A 27,394-nucleotide genomic window follows, 5' to 3' on the forward strand; every position below is an offset into this window, starting at 1 on the left:
TGTGTTCCTATTCACTGAAACACCCAGGAACCCTCAGTAAGAGTCCTGTACACAATGTATTGGTTAATATCACTGTGGGCTGATACACTTTCCCCATCTATGAGTTGATTATGTTTCCTCTGAACTGAAAATTATGTCTCTTTGATATATAAATTCAAGCCTTTATTTCTTAATGTTCATGAACACAAAGCCAGTGAGATACATTCTGAAGTATAGTTATTACTGTAACGTAAGGAACATAGCCAACCTGCCCAGAGTGTCACAATCCTGGCAGTGTCCTTCAGTGTCTGAAGTGAAAGCTGAACATCCCATGATCAACCACACCTTAAGACTTAGGTTTTCAAACAAAAACAAACTTTACTGTCTGTAAAAGAATTAAAACAAAGCAAGCTTAACACTACATTACTACCACATCACTCATGCTACGAACCCAGTTCTACTTCTTTCTTTACTTCCCTCCCGCTTCACCCCTCACCTTCCCAAGAGTCCCCCTGAATCATTGATAGTATCTTTGAGGTTCACTCATATCTTCAGGGACCAAGCCAAAGATATGCCACAGCCCACCATGATCCTGCTATTCTCCATTAGCTTTGTAGCTGAACGACATTTTCAACTTTCCTTTAAAACATCACAAATTCGAATGCTTTAGATTTTTGTTTATTTTATTGGCGAATGCCAAACTAACGCTGCTGACTGCTTTCTGTTAAAAAGCACGAGGACCACTGTAGATTTCTTCCACTAGCTTCAATCTAGGCAATCTTCCAGCTGATTTTCCCTCACACCATCCAAACTGAGCTTGACCTGCAGCCACATTCCTTGCAGTGAATGATAAAGTTAGTATTTTCTCTGGTTAATGTGCATGCCTGATGAACAATCGTCTCCTGTTGTTTCTCTCAATCAAGCAAGATGCAGTTTACATCAAAGCAAAACTGCGGTTGTCTTCTGTGAGCAAACTGCTAGTTAAACTGAACAAAAGAAAACCTGCTACCCTACCCTTTGCTTTCTTAACATTGCTGTATGTGATTGTCCTTTCTCCGAACTCACTAGGCAGATGAAGAAACCCCCCCTGTTCGCTCAGCTTCTCTTCATCTGCAAACCACATCCATAATTTCAACCTTTTTATCCTTTTGGCTCCATTACAAACTTAAAGATGATCCTCTGTTGCTTACTGCTTTCACACCTCTACCCCTGACCTTGTAAGATAAACACAGGTTAGCTTTTAACTGTAATAAACTTCAAGCTTGTTTCAGTTACATTTACATCAATAAGTTATTACCAGTTTCTCAAACAGGTAATCTGATTTATATGCAGTGAAATTTTAATTCCAAAAACTAAAAGTTACATATAAATTATAAACTAGATTTTCACAACAAGAGCAAGTTTCCACAAACAGCAGTGTGATATGACTGCTTTTGTGCTTTTGAGACGTTGATTGTGTAATACATACTGACCAAAATGTCAGCAATAACTTTCTCCCTCTTATGGGGTCTTTTAAGAACAACTCCAGACAGTTTATTCAATGAACATGAATTGAAGTTGTTTACAAGACCATGTTAAAATTCCGAAGGTTCTGTACTGCCTGTACAAAAATCCTCCTCCCCATCAACATTTATTGAAACAAAAATGTATTGTAGAATGAGTGAAGCAATTATCGTGTTTACACACTGCACTGATCATGAAATCAATCACATCACAATCCTTAAATACAACTACTTCAATTAGTTGCCATAATTTTAGAAGTATTTGTTTTAGTAATATTCCTTGTTGGTTTTATCAGGGTAATCTGACAGTAATTCAAAGGATCAAGAATTTCAAATGGAAGTTTTGTCAAAAGTAAATTAAACTTTTGAAATCTTAAACACTGGTTTATTAAACATCACCCAGGAAGCTGGTATCAACCAGAGAAATGACCACGGCCCCAGATGGGAATAATGAGATTGGTGAGTTTCTGCTGATTGCATCTATTTGAGGCAGCTCTTCAAATTACATTCAGGGTTTTTGGGCACCAACAGTCAATCATATTCATGACTCCAGTCTACATGTTGTGAACAGCAATTACATAGAAACTAGGAGCAATAGAAGGCCACGTCCACCACTCAATAAGATCATGGCTGATCTTTTAGTGGACTCAGCTCACCACAATTCCTTTACTGTTCCAAAATCTATCTATCTTAAAAGGATTCAACGAGGTAGCCTCACTGCTTTACTGAGCAGGAAATTCCACAGATTCACAACCCTTTGGGTGAAGAAGTTCCTCCTCAACTCTGTCCTAAATCTGCTTCCCCTTATTTTGAGGCTGTGCCCTTTAGTTATAGTTTCACCCACCAGTAGAGACAACCTCCTTGCTTCTGTCTTATCCATTCCCTTCATAATTTTTTTTTCTATAAGATCTTCCTTCATTCTACTAAATTCCAATGAATATAGCCCCAGTCTACCCAGTGTGTCCTCATAAACCAACCCTCTCAACTCTGGAATCAATTTAATAGATCTCCTCTACATCTTCTCCAGTGTCAGTACATCCTTTCTCAAGTATTTCAGCAAACTACAGACCATTTTTAACTCAGTTACATTGTAGGAGTTTCTGTTTTGTTTTTCATTTTGATAGATTAAAATGGTGAACTTGCTCTCTATCCCTCTCATCGTCAGAACCCTGAAGGAAGGGAAAGAGGAGAGACAATAGAACAGAGCCAAGAGGAGGGGAGCCAGGAGGAGAGCAGGGAGGAACTGAGAAGTGAGGGGTAACAGAAAGAAAGAGATAAAAAGATGGTGGAACTGAAATAGGAGAGGGAGATAGAAGAGACACAGAAGTGAGAAGGAGGAGAGGCAGGAAAGGATGGTAGCGAGGAGAGAAGGGGAGATAGAAGCTGGGAGAGCAGAGGAGAGTAAATAACACTCTCCCTCCTCTGTCATCCTCACTCCTGTGCGACTCTCTCTGTCTCATCAGCTGTCTGTTGCACATAGATGTCTGCAGTTGTGACAATAGATCTGAGCTTTAAAAGTGAGCTGACAATTGTTGAATGTTCGTAACTCTAATCAGGTCTCCAATTCTCAGCTCCGGTAACGATGTGGCAGCGTTATCAAATGAAATTCATCTTTCTCACATCCCACTTTCATCTCGTTACTCAATCCTGTTACTACTTCTGGCCTCAGTAGTTTCTTAGCTGTTGGAAGAGTAGTCTGAGTGCAGCGTGACGTTAGTCACTGGACTGGACAACTTTCCACTACTTCTGTTGACCAACGGAGCATTTCTCTTTCCTTCCTCAGACTAGATTCCATTCCTTGATGATTTCTGTGGCTGTACTTCAGCATCTGTTTAGGGAGAATGACCCCAGTCCCTTTGTACAAGTTACCATCTTGAGAAATAATTTCATCTCTGTCTGCCCAATATTCTTACAGCAACAGGTGTGTCCTTGATGGTTTCAGGCAATCCTTTCATCACAATTTCCTGTAACATTTGAAGAGTTGTATCTGACTGTGTTTGCTTGATCTGAGCAATACCTTTGTCAGATTCAATGTGTCTGCTGGGTTGATGATTCCAGAGCATGTCGTGCTTTTCCTTCTTGTTGTATCTGAAGATTTCACACTGTATCTTCAGTGAGAACTGAAGTGAAGATGACCCAGTTCCAACTCCCTATGGAGATGTCGGTGCTTGGTGAGGAAGACTTAGTAAAATAAACCTGGCACACATCACACTGAAAGGTTTGCTGGTACAGAGATTTCACACTCTGTACCAGCATCATTACAGATCTCCACAGCAAGTTGGCAATGTATATCTGCTTCCCTTGCTCATACTTCACTTTCAAGTGATATCTCTGAAAATGAAGTAACATCCTTTGTAAACATGTTGGAACACTGTGATGATACTGTGTTATTTTGATATATTCTGTGTTTGAGGAAGACTGTGTTAAGATGCAGTCAGTTTGTCTTGGTCTACGTGCAGCTCAGAAGCTGAGAGTAGGATAATAACTCATTTTAGCTAGGAATGTGTTATTTTGTAGAATTAATGGGCTAATGTTTGTTTACTCATATTCTCCTGGATTTTCAGACTGGGTATGTAGAGTCATGTGAGTTTTTGATTGGGTTGATTGACAGGATTGTATAATGATGTAGCAATGGGAGGAGCTAGGCTTGCAGGATAAAACATTTTCATTTTAAATGAAGAACAGTTGCTGCCCAGAGCTGGTGGAAAGAAGAGGCTCGCTCTCTCTGCAGAAGTTTTCTGAAAGCTCCAGGGCAGTTCATAGAATCTGCATTGCAGAAGCAGGCCATTTGGCCATTGAGCCTGCACTGACAACAATCTCTCCCAGTTCCCATCCCAGCAACGCCATATATTTACCCACCTAGTCCCTCACACTAAGGGCTGTTTGTCATAACCTATCAACCTAACGTGCATATCTTTGGAGTGTGGGAGGAAACCGGAGCACCTGGAAGAAACCCTTGCAGACAGAAGGAGAACGTGCAAACTCCACACAGACAGTAATCTGAGGCCAGAATCGAACCTGGGTCCCCAGCGCTGTGAGACAGCAGTGCTAACCACTGTGCCACCATGCTAATCCAAGTATCTCTGGATTTGCTAACTAGTTTTAAACTGCAGTTCTAACTGGGTATTGCTTGAAGTCAGAGGTGTTCTGCTGAAACTAATTCTCTCTCTCTGGAAGTTCCAAGACTATTAACAATGTTTAAACCAAGCATGCCTGTGTTTTGCTAACTATGTTTAAAGTAGGTTTTAAGTCCATAAAATAAATATTGCTTGATTGGAACTGAGTAGTGATAAGGTAGAACTTAGAAGTGTTTCCTTTCATTTTAAGTAGCGATCAACTGTTACAGGTTAAGCAAATTTATTTGTTATAGTTAAACTTTGTTTTGATGAAAGCTCCCTAGTTTGTCAGTAGAATTACACCTAGAGCAAAATAGCCTATCCTCACATTTATGCCAAAACATAAAAATTGTTGGGGTCTAGTCTGGCTTCATAACTTACTTTGAGGTTCCAAACTGGCACCCTAACAGCAGATAGAAGCTATTTGAGAAAGATGCTTTGAAGTAGTTTGTGGTCAGACTCTACTGTCACTATCTTTCTCTCAAACAGGTAACGGTTGAAATGCTGACAAGACAATATCCAATTTCTGAATCTGTGCAGAGCATCGTTCAGTTTGTGTTGACACTTTGGATACAAACACAATCAATTGTCCTTAATGCACGAGGCTTGCTCCATGTCCTGTTTCACTGGCAGCTCTGTGGAGCGACTTCATCATTGACATCATAGTACCTCAGCACTGATGATGTTGTCACTAGTTGTTTGATGTGAGTGAAAGCTGCTTCTTGTTTGAGCCTCAATACCACTGAACATACTTTGCAATGAACCTCTATAGAGATTCACATTCTGATAACAAATTTGCTTGAACTTGGTTTCAATAGTCTATATGTGGATTTGCTGATGTTCCAGGGGTTCCAACAATTGTATGATGGCTTTATTACAGCACTCACATCTATAGGATTTAGTTTCTCCCATGTGAGTGTGTTGATGGACCACGAGATGCACTGACTTTGTGAAAGTTTTGTCACATATGTTACACCGGTGAGGATTTGCTGGTGCCTCAGGAGATTAGGAGTGGTTGAAAGTCTTGTCTCAAGATTACACCCAAAGATTTTCTCTCCTGTGTGAATTGACTGGTGGCCCAGGAGAGTTAAAGACGTCACAAAGACTTCATCACAAACCTCCCATTTGAAGGGTGTGGATCCTCTGATGGAGCAGTTTTGATGACTGTGAGAATGATTTATCACAGGACTCACATCTGAATGGTTTCTCCCCTGTGTGAACGTGTTGGTGTGAGTGAAGATTGGATGATGTTGAGAATGATTTGTCACACACAATACACGTGAATGGTTTCTCTCCTGTGTGAATGCGTTGGTGTACGCGGAGATCTGATGACTGTGAGAATGATTTATCACAGAACTCACATCTGAATGGTTTTTCCCCAGTGTGAATCCTCTGATGGTGCAGCAGACGTGTTGACTGTGAGAATGATTTATCACACACATCACACTTAAATGGTTTCACTCCTGTGTAAACATGTTGGTGTGAGCGAAGATTGGATGACGTTGAGAATGATTTGTCACACACAATACACGTGAATGGTTTCTCTCCTGTGTGAATGCATTGGTGTATGCGGAGATCCGACGACTGTGAGAATGATTTATCACAGGACTCACATCTGAATGGTTTCTCCCCTGCATGAATCCTCTGATGCTGCTGGAGGTGTGTTGATTGTGAGAATGATTTGTCACACACCATACACCTGAATGGTTTCTCTCCTGTGTGAACACGTTGGTGTGAGTGAAGGTTGGATGATGTTGAGAATGATTTGTCACACACAGTACATGTGAATGATTTCTCTCCTGTGTGAATGCGTTGGTGAACACGGAGATCTGATGACTGTGAGAGTGATTTGTAACACACCTCACATGTGAATGGTTTCTCTCCTGTGTGACTCCTCTGATGATGCAAGAGGTGCGTTGACTGTGAAAATGATTCGTCATACATCATACATCTGAATGGTTTCTCTCCTGTGTGAAAGCGTTGGTGCGAGCAAAGTACTGATGGTGATGAGAATGATTTGTCACACATCTCACATCTGAATACTTTCTTTTCCATGTTCCTTTTATTGTTATAGGTGGAACTTTTGATGCAACTGTGTGTTCAGAGATCTTACAAGCCCATGGAGCTCTCCCCATACACCTCACTGTTGAACAGTCTATCGTCTATAGGAGTGAGTCTCTAGTTCGTGAAGCTCAATGAATGATTGAAGCCCTCATCACACTTGGAATCCACTCACACTTCCCAACCTCAACCTGACCAACTGCCCACAGTCAAACCTTCAGAAAGGTTGGTTCTGATGGGAGGCTCCATACCACTAACCTGGTTCAGATCTGATGATATGTCAAAGCTCCCCTGACCTGACTGATTTCCAGGTGATGGTTTCACTTTTGCCCAACCTTCTCTGTGTTGAGCAATGCTGTGAAAGGACTGGATGTCATCCCCCAATTATGCAGCTGTTCCTAGGGTGATGGTCAGGATCTATCTGTGGTGTCTATTCTCTCTGTATTCTCTGGTGTGGCACAGTGCAATCCTTCTGTAAAACAGGAAAAGTAAACACGATTTCCTCCAAGTTCCTCTCTTCCTTTGTTGAAGGGACTGATTTCTCAGAGACTGTTTCATAGTGCATTTTTCAATATAAAAGCTGACTGGAACTCAACTATCAGTTTACTCTGAGCTCAAGTATGCTGGCAAAAAACAGCATTACCCTTTGTTTTTATATAAAATACAAACTCTTGCAGGAGAAACAGTAATTCAATGGAAATTTTGAAATTTCTCCCCTTACTTTCTAAAATTATATGAAGGAAACATTGGGCAGGAAGTGCTGAAAGCTAAGGAAAATATCATTGCAGTGTAGTTGATTGAAGGATCCTGGCTTGTCCTGGGAAATTAGACACACTGCACTCACTCAGACTGCACATCCCAAATTCAGACACAGCACTGGGCAAAACTATCAACTCCAAGCCCAGACTACTGGGAAAGGCCAAAGGCCGTCAGGTAAAATCTTTAAAGAAGATATTTCAATAAATATGTCTTTGCCCCTCCCAGATAATTACACCTCACCTTCTCATATCCAGTAATGACCCATCAACAAAACTCAGCCTGTAAATCAGAAGGGAAATACTTCCAATAAACACACTCAATATCCAACACACAGCTCCAATCAAACAGCTCAGCACAAAGCACCGAGTAAACAGGTCTCTCAGCTGGATCTTCTCACACAGCATAAGGGGCATTTCCACACCTGATTCCCCACAGGATAGTCAGACTGCCTGAACATTAGTGTGGATATGATGCAATGTAATTATTATAAATTCTGCTCCTTCACTCACCATCTCCTGACTTGGTTTTCAGTCCCTACAGGAAGTGAAGCAGCTGTGAAAGAGGAAGAGGAGAGAATGGGCAGAGTGGGTGGGCTCTCTGATTGACGTCTCTCACAGCCAATCACAATATTTCTGGAGTAACAGGAGTTTCCTGAAGTTTGGGAAACTGACCGGGGAAACGGAGGTGACTTTGAGCAGCAGATCAGGTGGGGATTTAAACTTGTCATTGTCCCATCTGAATAAAACCTCACTTATTGCAGCTGCTGTCTCAGTTCCCCCGGTAAATGTTTGACAGAGATTTCTAGTGTGGGAATAACATTCTTCATCCTCAGAGGCTTTCAAACTGACAACATCAGTGTGGGATGTTCAGGGGCAAAGACAGAATACCTGATGGGAGCTGTAGTTCTGCCACACGCAGCGGCCATTAGTGCCCAGCGTTTGGGAGTTGGAATAAAAGTTAATGTTTATTTGTTAGTCACAAGTAAGGCTCACATTAACACTGCAGTTAAGTTACTGTGAAATTCTCCTAGTCACCACCGTTGGGTGCCTGTTTGGGTCAATGCACTTAACCAGCACGTCTTTCAGAATGTGGGAGGAAACCACACAGACACAGGGAGAACGTACAAACTCCACGTAGACAGTGACCCAACCAGGAATCAAACTGTGAGGTGCCAGAGACTTTGCTAGTGCTACACTGCGCTACCGTGCTGCCCACATTGGAAATGTGAGGAAGCGCAAACCCAAGTGGCCGAATCAAATTGAAAAAGAGAGATTGGTCCTTGGTAGGAACCAGAGCAATGACAGTGCGAAGATCCACCATTGCAGGAGATTCTCTGTGCATAACTGAAGAGGATAAAGTCACACAAGTCGCAGCATCCACTGACTGGACAACACAGAAGAGTTGCAGTAGAAGAAGAGTGTGGTTGGTCATGTCAAAGGCTGCAGAGAGGTTGGTTCTCTCTCCACAGATGTTTCCTGATCTGGGGATTTCCAGCATTTTCTGAATCTCTATCAGATTTCATGTAGTCACAGGATTTTTCCCCATTGGATTCCAATGTGCACTTTAGGGAAGTGTAGAATATTGGCTGATTTGGTGGAGTTCGTGGAACCTCCTGCTCCATCAGAGAATCCACACAGGAGATTCTGAGGTTCCTGATGAAGCTTTTGTGATAACTTTAACTTCTGGCATACCAGACAATTTATACACAGGAGTAACTCTTCAGTTGCGATGTTTGTGACAAGGTTTTCACACGCCGTTCTGCCTTTCTGAGACACCTGTGCATACATGCTAATGAAAAACCATTCAGCAGTGAGGTAGATGTGTGAAAAGGTTTTCACAGAGTCAGTGTATCTCCTGACCCAACGCATCCACACAGGGGAGGCAATGGCCTCGTGGTATTATCCCTAGACTATTAATCCAGAAATTTGACTAATGTTCTAGGGACCTGAGTTTGCAACCCGCCATGGCAGATGGTGGAATTTGAATTCAATAAAAATAATCTAGAATTAAGAATCTATTGATGACCGTGAGACCATTGTCGATTGTCAGAATGACCCACCTGGTTCACTAATGTCCTTTAGGGAAGAAAATCTGTCATCCTTTGCCTGTCTGGCCTACATGTGACTCCAGAGCCACAGCAATGTGGTTGACTCTCAACTGCCCTTGGGCAACTAGGGATGGGCAATAAATGCTGGCTAGCCAGTAATGCCCACATCCCACAAATGAATAAAAAAAACACTCACGCACGGGAGAAATCTGATGTAGAATGCAGCTTTTACACAGGGAGGAATTCAGTTACTGAAGCATCTGTAAACCGACAAGCAAACCACCTAAATCAAATTGATGCCTAATCTGTCATCAGAGTGTGAATCTCTACACAAGCCGACTGCAAAGGATGTTCAGTGGCACTGGGACACAGAACAAGAAGCAACTTTCATTCACATCAAACAACTAATGACAACAATGCCAGTGCTAAGATACTATGATGTCAATGATGAAGCCACCCTCCAGTGAAATGCCAGTGAAACAGGACTTGGAGCAACCCTCATGCAGCAAGGACAACCAGTTGTGTTTGTATCCAGACCATCATGACAAACTGAATGATGCTATGCAGATTGAGAAAGAGTTTCTGGATATTGTCTGTGCTTGTCAGCATTTCAACCAGTACCTGTTTGGGAGAAAGAAAGTGATGATAGAATCTGACCACAAACCATTTCAAAGTATCTTTCTCAAACGACTTCTATCTGCTCCAAAGTGTTTACAAAGGATGTTACCTAATTTGCAGAGATACCATTTGGAAGTGAAGACCTGAGCACTTTAAAGATTATGGCTGTGATTTTACTGGCTGGCCCCACCCATTGATGGTTCCCCTGGTAAATGTTTGACAGAGATTTCTAGTGTGGGAATAAGATTCTCCATCCTCGGAGGCTTTTAAACTGACAACATCAGTGTGGGATGTGTAACCTCAGATGTGTTTGACAGCAGATCAGCAGAGAAAGACCCACAGCATCCGAGGCTGTGACGACATGCTGCCTTGGTCAGCAGCACATGCACCGAAGGGAGAAGGGCCCAGGAGAGAGTGGGAACAGGAGAGAAGGGCACAGGAGGGAGAGGAACATGAGAAAGTTGAGACAGAGGGAAGAGATAAAGAAGAGTGGATACACAGGAGACTCCAGGAGTGACCTTGGGAGTGACTCAGAGATTGACTGTGTGACTGGGGAGTGACTGTGACTCAGAGTTTGACTCTGTTGGGAGTGGACTGTGACTCATAGATTGATTCTATGACTGTGCCAGGACTGTAGGTGGAACTTTTCCATCCTGTACATGTCAAGTTTTGTGTCGGGTATGATTGGAGACTTTAGCAGGAGTCAACATATTGGAATCTGGCTGGCGTGAACATAGTTTGCAATTCTCCCAGTGGTGGGTTAATGGCTGCTTGGGTATCCCACTGCTAAGTGATGTGAATGACTTTAGCATTCAGTAATATTTCTTATATGTTCATTAAATCCAATGCTGGTCAGAATCATGTGCCACCTTTCAATCTTGCATCAGTCCAGCGGGAAATCAGTGAGTCTGAATCACAAGTGAAAAAGGTGGCATTCAGCGGTCTGTCCTAAATTTATCTGCAATTTTAAGATGAGTCCAATATTGCCACAGTGCTGCACCTGTCCCATTGCAAATCCAGTGGAGTGCCACAGTGCTGGCATTGTAGGGTTGGACCATCTCCGGTGTGTGCCTCTATAATCACAGGGGCAGCACCGTGCAGTGGTACTCAGACAGGGCTGAACATTCAGAGGGTAGGGGGGAAATGAATGATAAACACATGGCAGCAAAGGGGCAGGGAGGCATTATATGAAGTTTCAGGGAAGGGGGATCAATGGAAGGCAGAGGGCCAGGATGGCATTGCCAGGTGTCAGAAGTGCATCTCTGTTCTTGTATTCTAGCCCACTCAACATGAATGCTAACATTGCATTTGCCTTCCTAACTGCCGACTGAACCTGCACATTAACCTTAAGAGAATCTCGAGCAAGGATTCCCATGTCCCTTGTGTTTCTGATTTCCTAAGATTTCCCTATTTAAAGAATAGTCTTTGTCTCCACTCCTCCTTCCAAAGTGCATAACCTCACACTTTTCCACACTGTATTTCCTCTGCTACTTCTTTGGCCACTCTCCTCGCTGTCCAAGTCCTTCTGCAGTCCCCCTGCTTCCTCAATGCGACCTGTCCCTCTACGTATCTTTGTATCATCTGCAAACTCAGCAGCGGTGCCTTCAGTTCCTTCTTCCAAATTGTTAATGTATATTAGGAAAAGTTGTGGTCCTAGCACCAACTCCTGAGGCGCACCACTAGTCACTGGCTGCCATCCTGAAAGAAGACTTCTTTATCTCCACTCTCTGCCTTCTGCCAGTAAGCCAATCATCTATCCATGCCAGGATCTTACCCTGAACACCAAGGGCTCTTAACTTATTTAACAGTCTCCAATGTAGCACCTTGTCAAAGGCCTTCTGGAAATCTAAATAAATCATGTTTTATCTAACTTCCTTGTTACCTCCTCAAAGAACTCTAACCGATTTGTCTGATATGACCTCCCTTTGACGAAGCCATGCTGAGTCAGTCTTATTTTATCATGCACTTCCAAGTACTTAGCGATCTCATCTTTAATAATGGACTCTAAAATCTTGCCAGTGATCGAAGTCAGGCTAACCAGCCTATAATTTCTCATCTGCTGCCTCCCTCACTTCTTAAACAGCGGTGTTACATTTCCAGTCCTTTGTGACTCTCCCTGCCTCTAGTGATTCCTGAAAGATTCCTGAAAATTACTCCTGCAAGTATCCCCCAGTCTCCCTGTATATTTGTTCTTCTAATTCCCATTGACTATTTGGGGCCTATAGTACAGCCCCAATAAGGTCACCATCCCCATCTCATTTTTTAGTTCCACTCACAAAGCCTCTTTGGATGATCCCTCAGTTATTTCAGCTCTGACTACTGCTGTGATGCTCCCCTTAATCAAGAATACAACTCCCCTTTTCTCTTTCCTCCTTCTCTGTCCCACCTAAAGCACCTGTACCCTGGAACATTAAGCTGCCAGTTCTGTCCCTCCCTTAGCCATGTTTCAGTTATGACTATAATATCCCAGTCCCACGTACCTATCCATACCCTGAGTTCATCACTCTTACCTGCCAGCCCTCTTGCATTGAAATACAGGCAATTGAATCCAACAGATTTTCCTTGGTCCCTGCTATGCTCCTCCCTATCATGTCTATTCAGCTGTCATTGCTGAGTACTGCATCTCCTTTCAACCCATCATTTGCTTACCCACTGCTGAGGTCCCCCCCGCCACGCCCCACCCAACCTACTTTAAACCCTCCCTTGTAGCATGAGCTACAAAAATCTCCCTAGGATTTTAGTCCCCTTCCACTTCAGATGCAACTCGTCTCTCTTACACAATTCACATCTGCTGTGGAAAAGATCCCAATGATCTAAGAATCTGAATCCTTGCCTTCTGCACCAATTCTTTAGCCATGCATTCATCTGCTATATTCTCCTATTCTTACTCTCACTAGCGAATGGCACTGGAAGTAATCCAGAGATTACCACCCTCGAGATCCTGATTCTTCACCTTTTTCCTAGCTGTCCATGTACACTTCCTAGGATCTCTTCCCTAACTACATAGCCTCCAGGGTAGGAAAGGGTATTGTGTGTGTGCATGTGTTTGTGTGGCACATGATAGGTGGATCGTACAGGAACTCAGAAAGGGTGCGAGGAGCAGAGACTGTAGCTTTCTTTTGTGAAGCTAATGGGGAAGTCATTGAAAGGCAGTGTCCTTAGTCTGGGTCCAAAGAGTAAAAGCAGTACTTGGGTCAAAGCCAAAGCAGGGAGCGAACAGATTGTCTTTTGCTCATAGTTAGGAGTCAGAGAATACTATCTGTTATTAGGATCACAGAGAGTACAAATTGTCCTTGGACCACGTGGCACTCAGTCAAAGCTGACAGAGAAGAGACAGTCATGAACTGCAGTTGAATGGGCAGAGAAGGAGATAGAGATAAATTAGTGGAATGGACAGACAAGGAATATACGAATTAGGAACAAAAGTAGGTAATTCAGCCCTTCGAGCCTGCTTCACCATCTTCATCTCATCCTAACTCCACTTCCCTACCTTTTCCTTAAAACCCTTTATCACACTTTTGATCAAATATTTATCTATCTCTTTCTTAAATCCATGATTGATTCTGCCTCTACTGCACTCTGGGGCAGTGAGTTCCATAGATTCACAATCCTCTGTGAAAAGTAGATGTTCCTTATCTCTGTCTTGAACTCCCCTCCTCTTAGTCTACAGCTATGACCTCTCGTCCTAAACTCTTCTAGAATGGGGAACATTTGATTAATATTTACTTTATCAATGCCATTGAGTATTTTATATACCCTCGTTTTTCTATACTCCAGCGAGTACAAGCCCAAACCACTCAACCACTTCTCATATGACAGCCCCTTCAAACCTGTAATCAATCTAGTGAATCTCTTCTGAACTGCCTCCAGTGCCACTACATCCTTCCTTAAAGAACGTGACCAAAACTGAACACAGTACTTTAATTGTGGTCTCACCAATGCCTTATACAATTGTAACAACACTTCTCTACCTTTTTATTCTACACCTTTTGCAATAAACACCAAGTTTCCATTTGCCTTCCTTATAACATTCTGCACTGCATACCCACTTTCTGAGACTTGTGCACAAGGACACCTAGTTCCCTCTGTACAGACACCTTTTGCATCTGTTTCCCATTTAAATAATAATTTGCCACTTTATTTTTCCGGACAAAATGGATAAACTCGCATTTATCCACATTAAACTCATATGCCAAATTCTGGCCCATTCCCCTAGCCTATCAATATCCATTTGTTAACTTTTTATCTCCTCATCACAACCTGCTTTCCCAAGTATTTTTGTGTCATTAGCAAATTTTGCCAAGTTACATTCTGTCCCTGCTTGTAAATCATTGATATAGATTGTAAATAGTTGTGGTCCAAGAACTGAACCCTGCAGGACCCCACTAGTTACAGATCGCCAACTGGAGAAGAACCCATTTACCCCAACCCTCTGCTCTTTATCAGTCAACCAATCCCCAATCCAAGCCACTATTCCACCCCAACACCTTGGGATCTAACCTTCTGGACCAGTCTCTTGTGTGATACCTTATCAAATGCCTTCTGGAAGTCCAGATAGATCACATCCTGTTATCTACCTTGCTGATTACATCCTCAAAACTCTAGCAGGTTTGTCAAAGAAAACTTGCCCTTCACAAAATAGTGCTGACACTGGTGAATTGAGCTTTGCTTTTCCAGATGCCCAGTCACCTCCTCCTTAATGATTGACTCCAGCAACTTTCATACCACAGAGATCAATTGTAGTTTATAGTTTCCCTTCTTTCTAAGGGTGTCCAATTAGTATGTTTCCAGTCCACCAGGGAACCTTTCTGGAATCCAGAGAATTTTGGAATATCATAACTAATGCATCCACTATCTCTGCTGTCACCTGCTTTAACACCCTAGGGTGTAGGCCATCAGGTACCTGGGACTTGCCTACTTTTAAACCCTTCAATTTACTGAGTACCTTCTCCCTGGTTACAGTAATTTCACCATGTTCCACTGTTTTATTGGCAGTTTTTGGGACAGAATTATTATCTTCTACTGTGAAGACAGAGACAAAGTATTGGTTCAGTGCCTCTGCCACCTCTGAGTTTTCCATTATTACCCCACCATTTCCATCCTCTAAGGGCCAACATCTACTTTCACATTTCTCATCTCTCAAGATCCTAGGATTTCTTGAGGCTGCCAGCGGAGCTAATGTCTTTCTTTTTTTCTGCCTTTAAAGTGATGGTGAAATGTATCCGGAAGAGTTATCCTCCTTGGTATCACTGTGCCAACAAAGATCACGATTTCTCAACACTCGCTCCTCAGTTTCATTAATTGCAGCTTCCTTCTTTTGGAAATGGTACAAATTTGTCTCTTCTATTGGCTATAGGTTGCAAATTGTCTTGTGTCAATCCATTTCTATAACTGGAGCAATGTAAACTAAAGACGAATATTTGTCACAGTTCCCCTGTTTCATGGGTCATAAACTTAGACCCAGTTCTATTTCTTGCTTCCTTTGAAGTTTACGTTCATTACAAACAAATGACACTCTTATCCCCCTCACAGAACAGACACAAAGAAAGTCAAAGTCAGACTAGTTAAGAACACTTACAGAGAACAATAAACAAAACAGCCCGGGAAACAGGCCCTTCTGCCCAACGAGCCCGCGCCGCCATTTTAACATTATGAGTCCCCCCTCCACCCATGACCCTTGTCTATGCTAATGGCATTCCACACTGAGGGAAGACTAATTTAGGGACAATTTATTACACCAATCAGCCTAATAGCACATCTTTGGGGTGTGGGATGAAACCAGAGCACCCGGAGAAAACCCACACTTCCTATCATAATATCAGAAAATTATATTATTCCTTCACTACAGATGTCCTGCTCCACAAATATGGTTAATAAATTCAATTAATCTATGGTTCGCTAAAAAAATGTGTCATCTTAAGTTCAGACTGTTGAAGCCATTGCTGGAAACCCTTTGTATTCAGACTTTGTGGCACTTTTGAAGTTATAAATTCATCAAGTATAGATTTTGACATGCAACTTGCCTTCTTGTTCCCCAATTACCTTCGTATCTAATTTTTAACAAAAATTTTAACTGAACCATTCATTTAAACTGTGGTTACAAAATAAAACCCAAATATGTTGCAGACTCTAAAAATTAGGAGAATTATCAAAATCTTGCAGTGGGGAGGTTCTGCTTCAGTTATACTGGAGACTAGCGAAACCACTTCTGGCTGGAATTTTACCAGCCGGCCGGGGAGAGCAAGGCTCACAGAACAGCATTCTTCATTAGCCTCAGGTGGGATTATACAAGCCTTGGACGGGCGTGCCAGTAAAATTCCGACTCTGGAATACTGTGTACAGTATTGGTCATGTTGTTTAAATAAGGATGTAAATTATATTGAAGCAGTTTAGAGATGGTTTACCAGACTAAGATCTGGAATGGGCAGTTGCCTTATATGGAAAGTTCATAAGGCAAAGTTTGTATCTGCTAGAGTTTAGAAGAGTATGAGATGACTTATAAGGTAAGATCCTGAGCAGTCTTGTCAGCATGGATGCGGGAGGATGTTTCCGCTTATGGGAGAATCTAGAACTGGGGTCATTAATTTTAAAAAAGTGGTTGTCCTTTTGAAATGAATATAAGGTGACCTTTTTTTCTCTCAAAGGGACGTGAGTATTTGTAACTCTCTTCCTGAAAAAGACAGAGAAGCAGTGTCTTTATGGCAGAGATGGATAGATTCTTGTGAAGTATGGGGGTGATAGGTTAACTGGGGTAGGCAGAATGCAGGTTTGAGATTACCATTAAATCAGCCATAATCTTATTAAATGGTGGAGGTGCCACAAGGGTCTGAATGGCATAGTCTTGCTCTTTGTTTGTATGTTTGCAAAGTTAGATTGGAGAAGAGGGTGGCACTCTCCTTGTATCAAAGGTTGATTGACGGGAAATCTGATAGACGTGTACAAGATTGTAGCATGTTTAGGTAATGTGGTTAAATAAAAATTGATCCCATTGGCTGAAACACACTCTGCTAGGATCTAGCCAAGTATTCAGCCAACCAACAGTGCAGATTGCGCTTGATTGCTTATTACAATCATGGAAATGAGGAGGTGGCAGAAATGAAAAGACTTTTATCCAACGAACCATGCAGACAAACCATGTGGTTTGTGATTATAAAAGCAGCAAACACTCTGAGATTAGAGATTACACCTGCATCCTGACCTTAACTTGGAGAAACTCTACTGAAGATGATGAAAAGACTGCTCTTCATTCTGGTTATTCTGGTGCTGATTCAACCCAGTCCAACCGGAGCAAAGCCAGATGATGGCTCTGATCGTACAGGTCTGTAAATGTCTCTGCTCTGTCAGCAGCCATTGCTTAAATAGTTTAATTTTTCAACTACTCTATTATTTTTCAATGTCATGGTTTGATTTGTCGAACAATTATGATTATGAGATTCAAAGAAAGTTTAAAGAATTTAATGCAAACCAGCTCCATAGATAAAGCCCCTGATGGTTTAGTTACTCTCTGGGTGGGTTGAAAGGAAAGTGGGTGTTAGGAGCTGATCCAAACAGACCCACAATGAAAACACAAATTACTGGGTGCAACCGAGTTGTTGGATCTCAGCTGGAGCATTGAACCAGATGGAAGACTATATCTGTCCTAGTATCCAGCATTACAGAGCGGGAATTCAGAGATATTGCTCCCGATCACTGCCACCTATTGCAGAACGTGAGAATGTGGACTCTGTGCGAGGACAGGATCAGAAGCTCCTTCAGTCCATTTTCTCCCACACTCACTGTCCAGTCTCCCAGGTGAAGAATGGGGAATTGAGAGCGATACTGGAGGTGTCTGTGGAACCAGTCCACAGATGGAGTCAACTTTTCATTTCATGAGTGGAGGGAACTTAGACTAAAATAGTTTCATGCAGTTATTTAAATGGATTAACACTGCAGTTTTCAGAGTTGGGAATGTAAAAAAATTGATTAAGTAGAAGTGACAAAGGATGAAATGATTCATTGTCATTAACTGGGGATCAGTCTCTATCACAATTGGGAATTGAGTAAATACGCTGAGCATTGTTGTCTCACTCTGGTACACATAGCTGACCGCTGTGAGAGTGCTACCCTGTTATGAATTGTCGTCCCACTCTAGTACACACAGCCAAGCACATCAGGAATGCTGAACTGTTATGGCTTGATGTCCCACTCCAGTAATTAGAGCCCAGCACTGCAGGAGTGCTACAATGTTGTCGGTTGACGTTTCACTCCATTGACTTTGTCTAAATTTCCCACTGCATGGCGAAGCACCCAGCATAATTAAGGACCCCACACATCCCAGACATTCTGTCTTCTACCTTCTTCCTTTGGGAAAAAGATACAAAACTCTGAGGTCATGCACCAACTGACTCAAGAACAGCTTCTTCCCTGCTGCCATCACTTTTGAATGGACCTACGTTGTATTCCATTGATCTTTCTCTACACTCTAGCTATAACTGTAACACTACATACTGCACTCTCTCATTTCCTTCTCTATGAATGGTATGCTTTGTCTGGATAGCATGCAAGAAACAATACTTTTCACAGCTAATAAATGTGACAATAATAAATCAAATCACACCATCACTACGGCAGTGCTGCACTGTTATGGATTGATGTCTCATTCCAATACATACAGCCTAGAACTCCTGGAGTGCTGCTCTTTTCGGCATGTCATGTTTTAGATGAAACATTAAATGGGGATCCTGTTGACTTGTTCCTGGGACACAGAATATCTGGTATATTGTATGACGATCTGGGAGTTCTCCTAGTGTACCAATATCACTGTCTCCATCTGTCAAATCTCATTGCCTGTGTGGATCTTTGCTGAAAACAAATTATATTCTAAGGTTCTGACACATAAATGGTTAAAGTGGGACTGGACACACTCTGTGATGTAGCAGAACACATGACCCACAACTAGAGGTCAGTGGACAGAGCTGTGCGTAGAAGCAAGCATGGAGACTGCTCCTAGCTTAGACCATTTATTGTATACTTGTCATACTTGTAATGAATATGGTCTTACTGTTAAGCTACTTAAGACTGGAACAAGTTAATTAGGAGCTACTGAACTCTAACCAATTTGTTGCAATATTGCAGATCTCTCACAACACCTCCTCCCCCCCCCCACCTCCTCATCCCTGGCCTGTTCCAACTCAGTAAAAAGTCTGACAACACCAGGTTTTAGTCCAACCTAATTCTCCATTCACCTGACGAAGAGGGTGTCCCTCGAAAGCTTGTGAGTATATTATCAAATAAATAGGTTGGACTAAAACCTGGTGTTGTCAGACTTTTTACTGTGTTTACGCCAGTCCAACGCCAGCATACCCACATCATGACTGTTCCAACTCCCCATTCTCCCCTTAGGTAAGAATTAAATTTAATGTTTGGTCTGGTTTCAGTGAGAGAATCAGCTTCATGTGTTCTCATTGTTCTCTCTTCCTCAGTATATAGATACCTCACTCAATTCATTCTTCATTCTGAATTTCAGTCCGGGGTCTTACATGCAAAGACTTCAAACGAATTTGTGGAGAATGCTTTAAACCTAATAAACTGGAAATTGACAATCCTATTTGCAGCTCTCACATGAAAATGCGTTGTTGTGTGGCAATATGAAAGATCCATTGAGGAATTACCAGCGGCCCAAGCTCCCTATATTCTCACTTAATGAAGACTCCAATTCCTGGGAAAATGCTGTGTTTGATTGCTTCACTTCTAACTCTTTACCCTGAATTACTGCTGTCTGAATAATGGGCTGTAATCAGAAATAAAACTTACTGCATTGATCACTGCTTCATATCCCTGTCTTGTTTCTTTTTAGGATCAGGGCAACTGTAAACAAGGTGTCTGGGGTGGAATGAGGCTGGGAACAGATGTGGGAATTCCAAGAAATGGGAATGGGAGCTCAGTGGAGAGAAACATTGAAAGTTCAGAATACCACATTCAGACATGCACTGAGATCAGAAGGACACCTACAGTGTCAGCTCTCTGACCATTCCTAGATCAAGATATCTCATAAATATCAGGGTATGGAGAATTTGTTGAGGGCCTCGAAGTGGTTGAAGGTTATGGGGAAATTGGTTCCAGAGTTGGGGAATTGATTCAGTAAACGGGGAAAAGTTTCAGAGGAAAGGTGGAGGATTTGCAAGTGGACAAGTATTTCATGGCGGAGCAATGATTTCACTGGCTAATGAAATAGTTCAGGGGCTTAGGAAATAATTCAGGGGGTGATGCAGGGTGTTCAGAGGGTGAGGAAAGGGTTCAGTGGTGGGGAGTTTTTCAGTACAAGGGGAAGGGTTAACTTATGTGAGGAAAGACTCCATTGGGTGGGATATGTATCAGGGTTTTGGGAAGGGTTTTGGTGAATGAAGAATGGGTAAAGGGTGAGGTGTAATGTCCTAACCATATTAGCGGTTGTGGGTTTTAAACAAAAAGAAATGCTGTTCTTTTAACATGTAGATTCAGACGAACACACAAAGGGTTTATTGAAAGAGATGTTCTTTGAACTGCACAATATACAAACTGAAAGTAAAACAGCGATTTGAAACTCCCTAAGGAAATCACCATCACATCATGTGATCAGCTCATAAAACAACCTGCAACCCTTTTATATCTATAACATTCCTCCCCCTGTTGTGGTCATGATGATAAATTACTCTGATTTTACACATAAGAGCAATAATACCCTTGACATAGTGGTCTACATCATTAATCACTATACACAATAAAATAAGAAAGTTGATCAGGAGGACATCTATTCCTTTTTGGTTGTATATGATGTTCCAGAAATTGGCTGTTCTTGACCCTAGAAATATGATTTGGAATTTCAGTGGACACTTCTTCTGGAACTTGACCTATATCATTCTCACTTGGTTTAGCAGCATAGAGAAAAAAATCAGGCAATTTGATCTAAGTCTTCTATAGTTTATTCACAACATGAGGGACTAAAGTTGGAACTCCTGGAGATGATTCTGAGAAATAACTTTAAGATGATAACAATTGGCCAACATGGCATTGCCAAACTAGTTAATTTTTGGTTTGAACCATACTTTTGCTAAAACTGGTCGATTCCCATTTCTCAATGGTGGCATAATTATGCACTAAAACCTGATCTCCTTGTTGAAATGAGTGTTGTTTTGCTCTCACTTCTCCTCTAGCAACTTGAAATTGTTGTTGATACTCTACCACCTCTGAGGCTTTTGCAGGTAATAGAAAATCAAGCATAGTTCTCAACTTTCATTTAAGAATAATAATGCTGGTGAAGTTTGGGTAGTCACGTGAGTAGTTTTTCTATAAGAAGCCAAAAAGCTATTCGTACAAGGTGATAATGAACCTTGCTCTTTCAAAACCTTGAAAGAATTTTTCAGGGATTGTACAAATCTTTCAGCTGATCCATTGGTTGATGGTAAAGGTGCATATTTTAAATGCTGAATACCATTTGCTTTGAGATAATCCTCAAACTCTTGTGAAGTAAATTGAAGAATTATTGCTAACAGTCTGGTCCAACAAAATTTTCTTCAAGTTTTTCAATGGTTTGTTCAGATGTAGTAGATTGCATGATAACAAGGGCTGGCCACTTTGATGTGCATCAGTTATGAGAGATCATTGAAAGACCTTGGCGGAAGAATGGCTCTGATGAGGTTATAGATCATAGAACATAGAACTCTACAGTACAAAAAGAGGCCCTTCGGCCCATCGAGTCTGCACCGACCACAATCCCACCCAATTGGAGGAGGAGAGGAAATGATGAAATACAGGGGGAAGACTGAGGGGTGGGAAGTTGGAGTTCAAAAAGGAAAACAGATGCTGAGAAACAACAGAATGGATGGGAAGTGAAAATTAGAAATGAGACCGGATGTTTATAGCCTGCAGAATAGAAAAAGTTACTGTGTGCGTACATGTATTTGTGTGGCCCATGACAGGTGAGTCGTACAAAAACTCAAAAAGAATGTGAGGAGCAGAGTGTGTAGCTTTCAGTTGTGAAGCTAATCGGGAACTCGTTGAAAGGCAATGTCCTCAGTCTGGGTCCAAAGAGTAAAGACAGTACTTGGGTCAAAGCCAGGGAGAACACAGATTGTCCTGTGTTCAAAGTTCGGAGTCAGAGACTACTGCCTGTGTTTAGGATCACACAGAGTACGGACTGTCCTTCGACTACGTGGCACTCACAGTCAATGCTGACAAAGAGGAGACAGTCATAGTTTGCAGTTGAATGGGTGGGCAAGAGCACAGAGATAGACAAGTGGAATGGACACACAAGATGATAAATAGACTGGTGGAATCGGCAGACAAGACATAGATAGACTAGTGGAATGGACAGAAAAGAGACAGATGCAATTTAATAGGTAGATGTGTGAAGTGATGTTTTTTGACGGAACTGGTAGGAATAAATAACAGAAACAGAATTACACCGTTCTAATCAGTGAGCAGGCACAGAAGGATTTGGGGGTACATGTATATAGATCTATGAAAGGCATGATATATAATGAGAGTGTAATTAGCAAAGCATATGGAATTTTAGACATCATATTTAGAGATATTGAGTACAAAAGCAAGTAGGTTATGGTCAGCCTATATACAGCAGTAGTTAAGATACAAATAGAATACTTTGTCCAGTTCTGGTCAGCACATTTTTGGATAGATGTGAGGATCCTTGACAAGATGTGGAGAATATTTATCAGGATGGATCCAGGGAGATGTGTTACAAGATTAATGGGAAAATGTAAAATTGTCCTTTTCGGCAAGAAGAATATAAGAGCATATTATCTAAATGGTGAGAGATGCAGAGAAATATCGGTGTCCTAGTGCATGAATCACAAAAGATTGGAATGCAGGTACAGCACATAATTTGGAAAGCTAATAAATTGTTATTTATTGTGAGGGGAATTCAGTTCAAAAGTGGGGAAGTTATTTTTCTGTATATGAATAGCAAGACCACGTTTTTTAAAGGAAGCATATAAACATGTTGGGAGTAATTCGAAGAATGTTTACCAGAATACAACAGTAGTGTAAGGTTTTGTATTTTGAGGTATAAACTTCTGATTAAAAAAGCTCTTAAGTTCCAAAACCTAATGCTAGGGGAAAATTAGGCTTGACCTAAAAAGTGCAAATAATTAGTAATTATGAATCAACTGGAATTTATTCAGCAGGGAGAAATTTGCCCCCTTGGAGTGACTAGGGGGCATAAATTTAAGGTAGGGGGCAGGAGCTATAGCGGGGATGTGAGGAAAAACATTTTCACCCAAAGGTGGTGGGACTCACTGCCTGAAAGGATGTTGGAGGCAGAGGGCCTTATAGCATTTAAGGACTGGTTAAATGTTGGAAGGCACACAAAGCTAAGGACCAAGTGCTGGAGAATGGGGTTAGAATAGTTGTGTAGTTTATTTTTGACTGGTACTGATGTGATGGGCCGAAGTGCCCTTTTCTGTGCCATAGATATCTATGCTATAGACCCTATGACTAATATTTTGCCTCTACTTAACAACTAGCAGTGAAGACAACATATATATTTCTGATCTCTCAAGATCCTAGGATTTCTTGATGCTGCCAGCACAGCTGATGTCTTTCTTTCTCTCTGTCTTTAAAAAGATATTGAAATGTGTCCAGAAGAGTTATACTCCAGAAGCCTTGGCATCATTGTGCCAACAAAGATCATGCTTTCTCAACTTTCACTCTTCAGTTTCGTTAATTGGGGCTTCCTTCTTTTGGAAGGAATTTGTCTCTTCTATTGCCTATAGGTTGCAAATTGTTTTACGTTAATCCATCCCTGTAACTAGAGCAATGTAGACTATTTCATGGGTCATAAATTGAGACCTAGCTCTATTTCTTACTTCCTTTGAAGTTCACAAACAAATGACATGCTTATCCCCACACATGGGAGGGTGGCACAGTAGCACAGTGGTTAGCACTGCTGCTTCACAGCGCCAGGGACCTGGCTTCAATTCCCAACTTGTGTTACTGTCTGTGTGGAGTTTGCATGTTCTCCCTGTGCCTGCATGGGTTTCCTCTGGGTGCTCTGGTTTCCTCCCACATTCTGAAAGATGTGCTGGTTAGATGCATTGATCTGAACAGGCACCGGACTTTGGTGACAAGGGGAATTTTCACAGTAACTTCATTGCAATGTTAATGTAAGGCTTACTTGTGATTAATAAATAAACTTTAAAAAGAACAGACACAAAGTCAATATCAGATTCTTTTGTCAACATATCTTAATTCAAGCCCCACATTAAAGCTATTAAAATGAACAGTTAAGAACACTTCATATCATAATATCAGAAAATTATGGTTTCCTTTACTACAGATATCCTGCCCCACAAGCATGGTTAATAAATTTAATTAATATATGGTTTGTTTAAAGTAAGGTGTCATTCTAAGTTCAGACTGTTGAACTCAATGGAGGAGACTCCTTGAATTCAAATTTTGTTACAGATAATACCCACTATGTTGCAGGCTCTAAAAAATTAGGAGTATTATCAAACTTTTATAGTGGGAAGTCTCTGTTTCAGTTATACAGAGTACTAATAAAATCACTTCTGGAGTACAATGTACAGTCTTGGTCATGTTATTTTAAAAAGGATGCGAATACTTCGAAACAGTTTAGAAATGGTTTGCCATACTAAGACCTGGAATATGCTGGTTTTCTTATAAGGAACGTTTGTACAGGCAAAGCTTGTATCTGCTAGTGGCCTAGTCTTGCTCTTTGTTCGTAGTTTTCAAGGTTAGGTTTTGGGGTTGGATAGAATCATAGAATCATAGAACATAGAACCCTACAGTGCAGAAAGAGGCCCTTCGGCCCATCGAATATACACCGACCACAATCCCACCCAGGCCCTACCCCCATATCCCTACATATTATACTCACTAATCCCTCTAACCTACACACTAAGGGACAATTTCTTTACATGGCCAATCAACCTAACCCGCACATCTTTGGGCTATGGGAGGAAACCAGAGCACACGGCAGAAACCCACGCAGACACGGGGAGAATGTGCAAACTCCACACAGAAAGAGGACATGTCCCCTTTTCTTCATGCTCTGCCACTTTTCTTTCAGCCCATGCACAACCCTTATATTTTGCCCCGTGTGATGCCTCCCCCTTATATTTTAGCTTGTTGTCTTATTGTTTCCTGGGCCTTTTCCTTTTTTAAAATATATTATTACTCCTGTTAGTCTTTTCTTGTGCAGAATGATGAATGGGAGGGAATGGGGTTTGGGGGGGGCAGGCAGAGTGGGAGTTGTGGGGGGTGGAGTGGAGAACAGGGTGACGGTCTGAATCTGCTGTGTTTTAGGTGGTTTGGGGAGGTGGTTGTTGAAGTGGTGTGTGTTGGGAGAGGGGGCTATTACTTTGGGGGTTTATGTGTTTCTGGGGTTGGGGTGGATGTCAAGGTAGTATGTGTGTTGGAGAGTTTTTTTGCGGGAGCAGCGGGGTTCCTGGCTGGGAAGGTTTTGTATCTGTTGCTGAGTCAGACTCTTTTTTTTGGGGGGGAAGGGGGTGCGGCGGGGTAGCAGCTGTGCAACAGGTGGGAGATCAGGTGGTGGGGGAAAAGTCGTGAGGGTTTCCTGAGAGGGATGTTGGTGGGTAAGTTGTGGGTTGAAGGGTGGTTTGTTGTTTTCCCATGTCTTGGCACTTTTATTTCCCATATGTGTCTGTTAGGGTGGATGGGGCGGGGGGCTCACAGAGCTGGTGGGAGGAGGTGACTTTTTATTTGTGTGTATTTTATGTTGTGGTGGGCAGGAAGGTGTTGGGTGGACTTGGGTAGTATTTATTGGATTGGTGTGGGGGCATTAGTTGGTAGAGCAAGAGGGTGTAGGGGCATCATTGTTTATCTGGATGGTTTATGGGTTTGACATGAGGCAAGAACTTTTTTGGCAGTATAAAGATGACTCCTTTGACCATTCATTTCTTTATTTATTAGTTAGTGTCCCAAGTAGGCTTACATTAACAATGTAATGAAGTTACTGTGGAAGGGTACACTGGGAGAATTTAATCACGGCTAATCTACCTAACCTACACATCTTTGGAGTGTGGGAGGAAACACATGCAGACACAGGGAGAATGTGCAGACTCGGCACAGATTGTTATCTAAATCGGAAATCCAGCCTATGAGGCAGCAGTGCTAACCACTGTGCCAGCCCATAAATGAATTTCACATATATTATTTTAAAATGATCCAGGAGATTAGTTCTTGCCCTTCTTGGGAGAGTTTTTTTTGTCAGTGATGGTAAGTTACCCTGTGTCCATAGTTCTTTCCATTGTCAAGGTGATTCAGGGAATATAGACATTTGCATTTTTAAGGGATAGCCGTTTTGTTAGCTGTGGTGACCTATCCTGTGTCCAGCTTTCTCCTATTGTTTCCAGTAATTGAATACTTACAGATTTGTATGTTGCCTAGATCTGCCTGTGGAGTGTATGGAGTCACCATGTGGCCAGTGGTTTTATATCTTGCTTGAAAAGTTACAGATTTATATTTTTGTTTTAAGGGTTTACACTTCTCTGAGTGGATTATTTTGAGAGTTCTAATAGGTTCCCATGTGTTTTGGATTATTCCCATTGATTAAGGTGAACCTATATTGATCCGTGGACCATACCATCCAAGAGTCTTTATTTTTGTGTGGATGTAGAAGCTTCACTCACCCTAGGGCTGCTGAAGGTCCAGACCAGGTCCAGCTGAGGTTCACTTAGCTCCCATTCATCCCATGCCTGGGGCTGGCTGTGGATTATGTCTGGCCATTCTTGCCTTTCCTTTCCTGTAGAGTCCCAACTGGGGTTTAATACTGTTAAGTGAAGATAAGGTGATCTTTATTCTCTCAAAGAGTCGTGAGTCTCTCTTCCTGAAAAAGCTAGGGAAGCAGAGTCTTTGACTATCTTTAAGGCAGAGATAGATAGATTCTTGCTAAACAGAGGAGTGATAGGTTATCTGGGGTAGGTGGAATGCAGATTTGACATTACTATTAAATCAGTCATAATCTTATTTAACGGTGGAGCAGCCTCAACGACCTGAGTGGCCTGGTCTTGCTCTTCGTTGGTACATTGTGTTGGAGAAGAGGGTGGCACTCTTACTGTATTAAAGGGGATTGAGGGGAAATCTGAGAGATATATACATGATTATAGCAGGTTTAGATAAGATAGTTAAATAAAAGTTGATCTCATTAGCTGGAACACTTGGCACACACTCTGCCAGGATCCAGCCAAGTGTTCAGGCAACCTAAAGTGCAGATCGTGCTTAATTGGATATTACAATGATGGAAATGAGGAGGCGGCAGAAATGGAAAGACTTTTATCTAACAAAGCTAGCAGGAA

General features: G+C 41.8%; 1 protein-coding gene across 1 annotated transcript in view; it reads right to left on the reverse strand.

Moving 5' to 3' along the window:
• Window positions 1-6: 6 nt before the first annotated feature.
• The window catches only part of LOC145348623 (uncharacterized), a 48,759-nt gene continuing 21,371 nt past the window's right edge, over window positions 7-27,394 (reverse strand). The window contains 4 exon segments of the mRNA XM_080196794.1: window positions 7-5,731; window positions 5,733-6,689; window positions 19,733-19,851; window positions 26,729-26,868. Of these exon segments, the coding sequence (XP_080052920.1) occupies window positions 5,374-5,731; window positions 5,733-6,689; window positions 19,733-19,851; window positions 26,729-26,868 (1,574 nt within the window). The 3' untranslated portion in view covers window positions 7-5,373.

Source organism: Carcharhinus amblyrhynchos, chromosome 9 (assembly GCF_965287045.1).
Source record: "Carcharhinus amblyrhynchos chromosome 9, sCarAmb.v2.hapA, whole genome shotgun sequence".
Taxonomy (NCBI): Eukaryota; Metazoa; Chordata; class Chondrichthyes; order Carcharhiniformes; family Carcharhinidae; genus Carcharhinus; species Carcharhinus amblyrhynchos.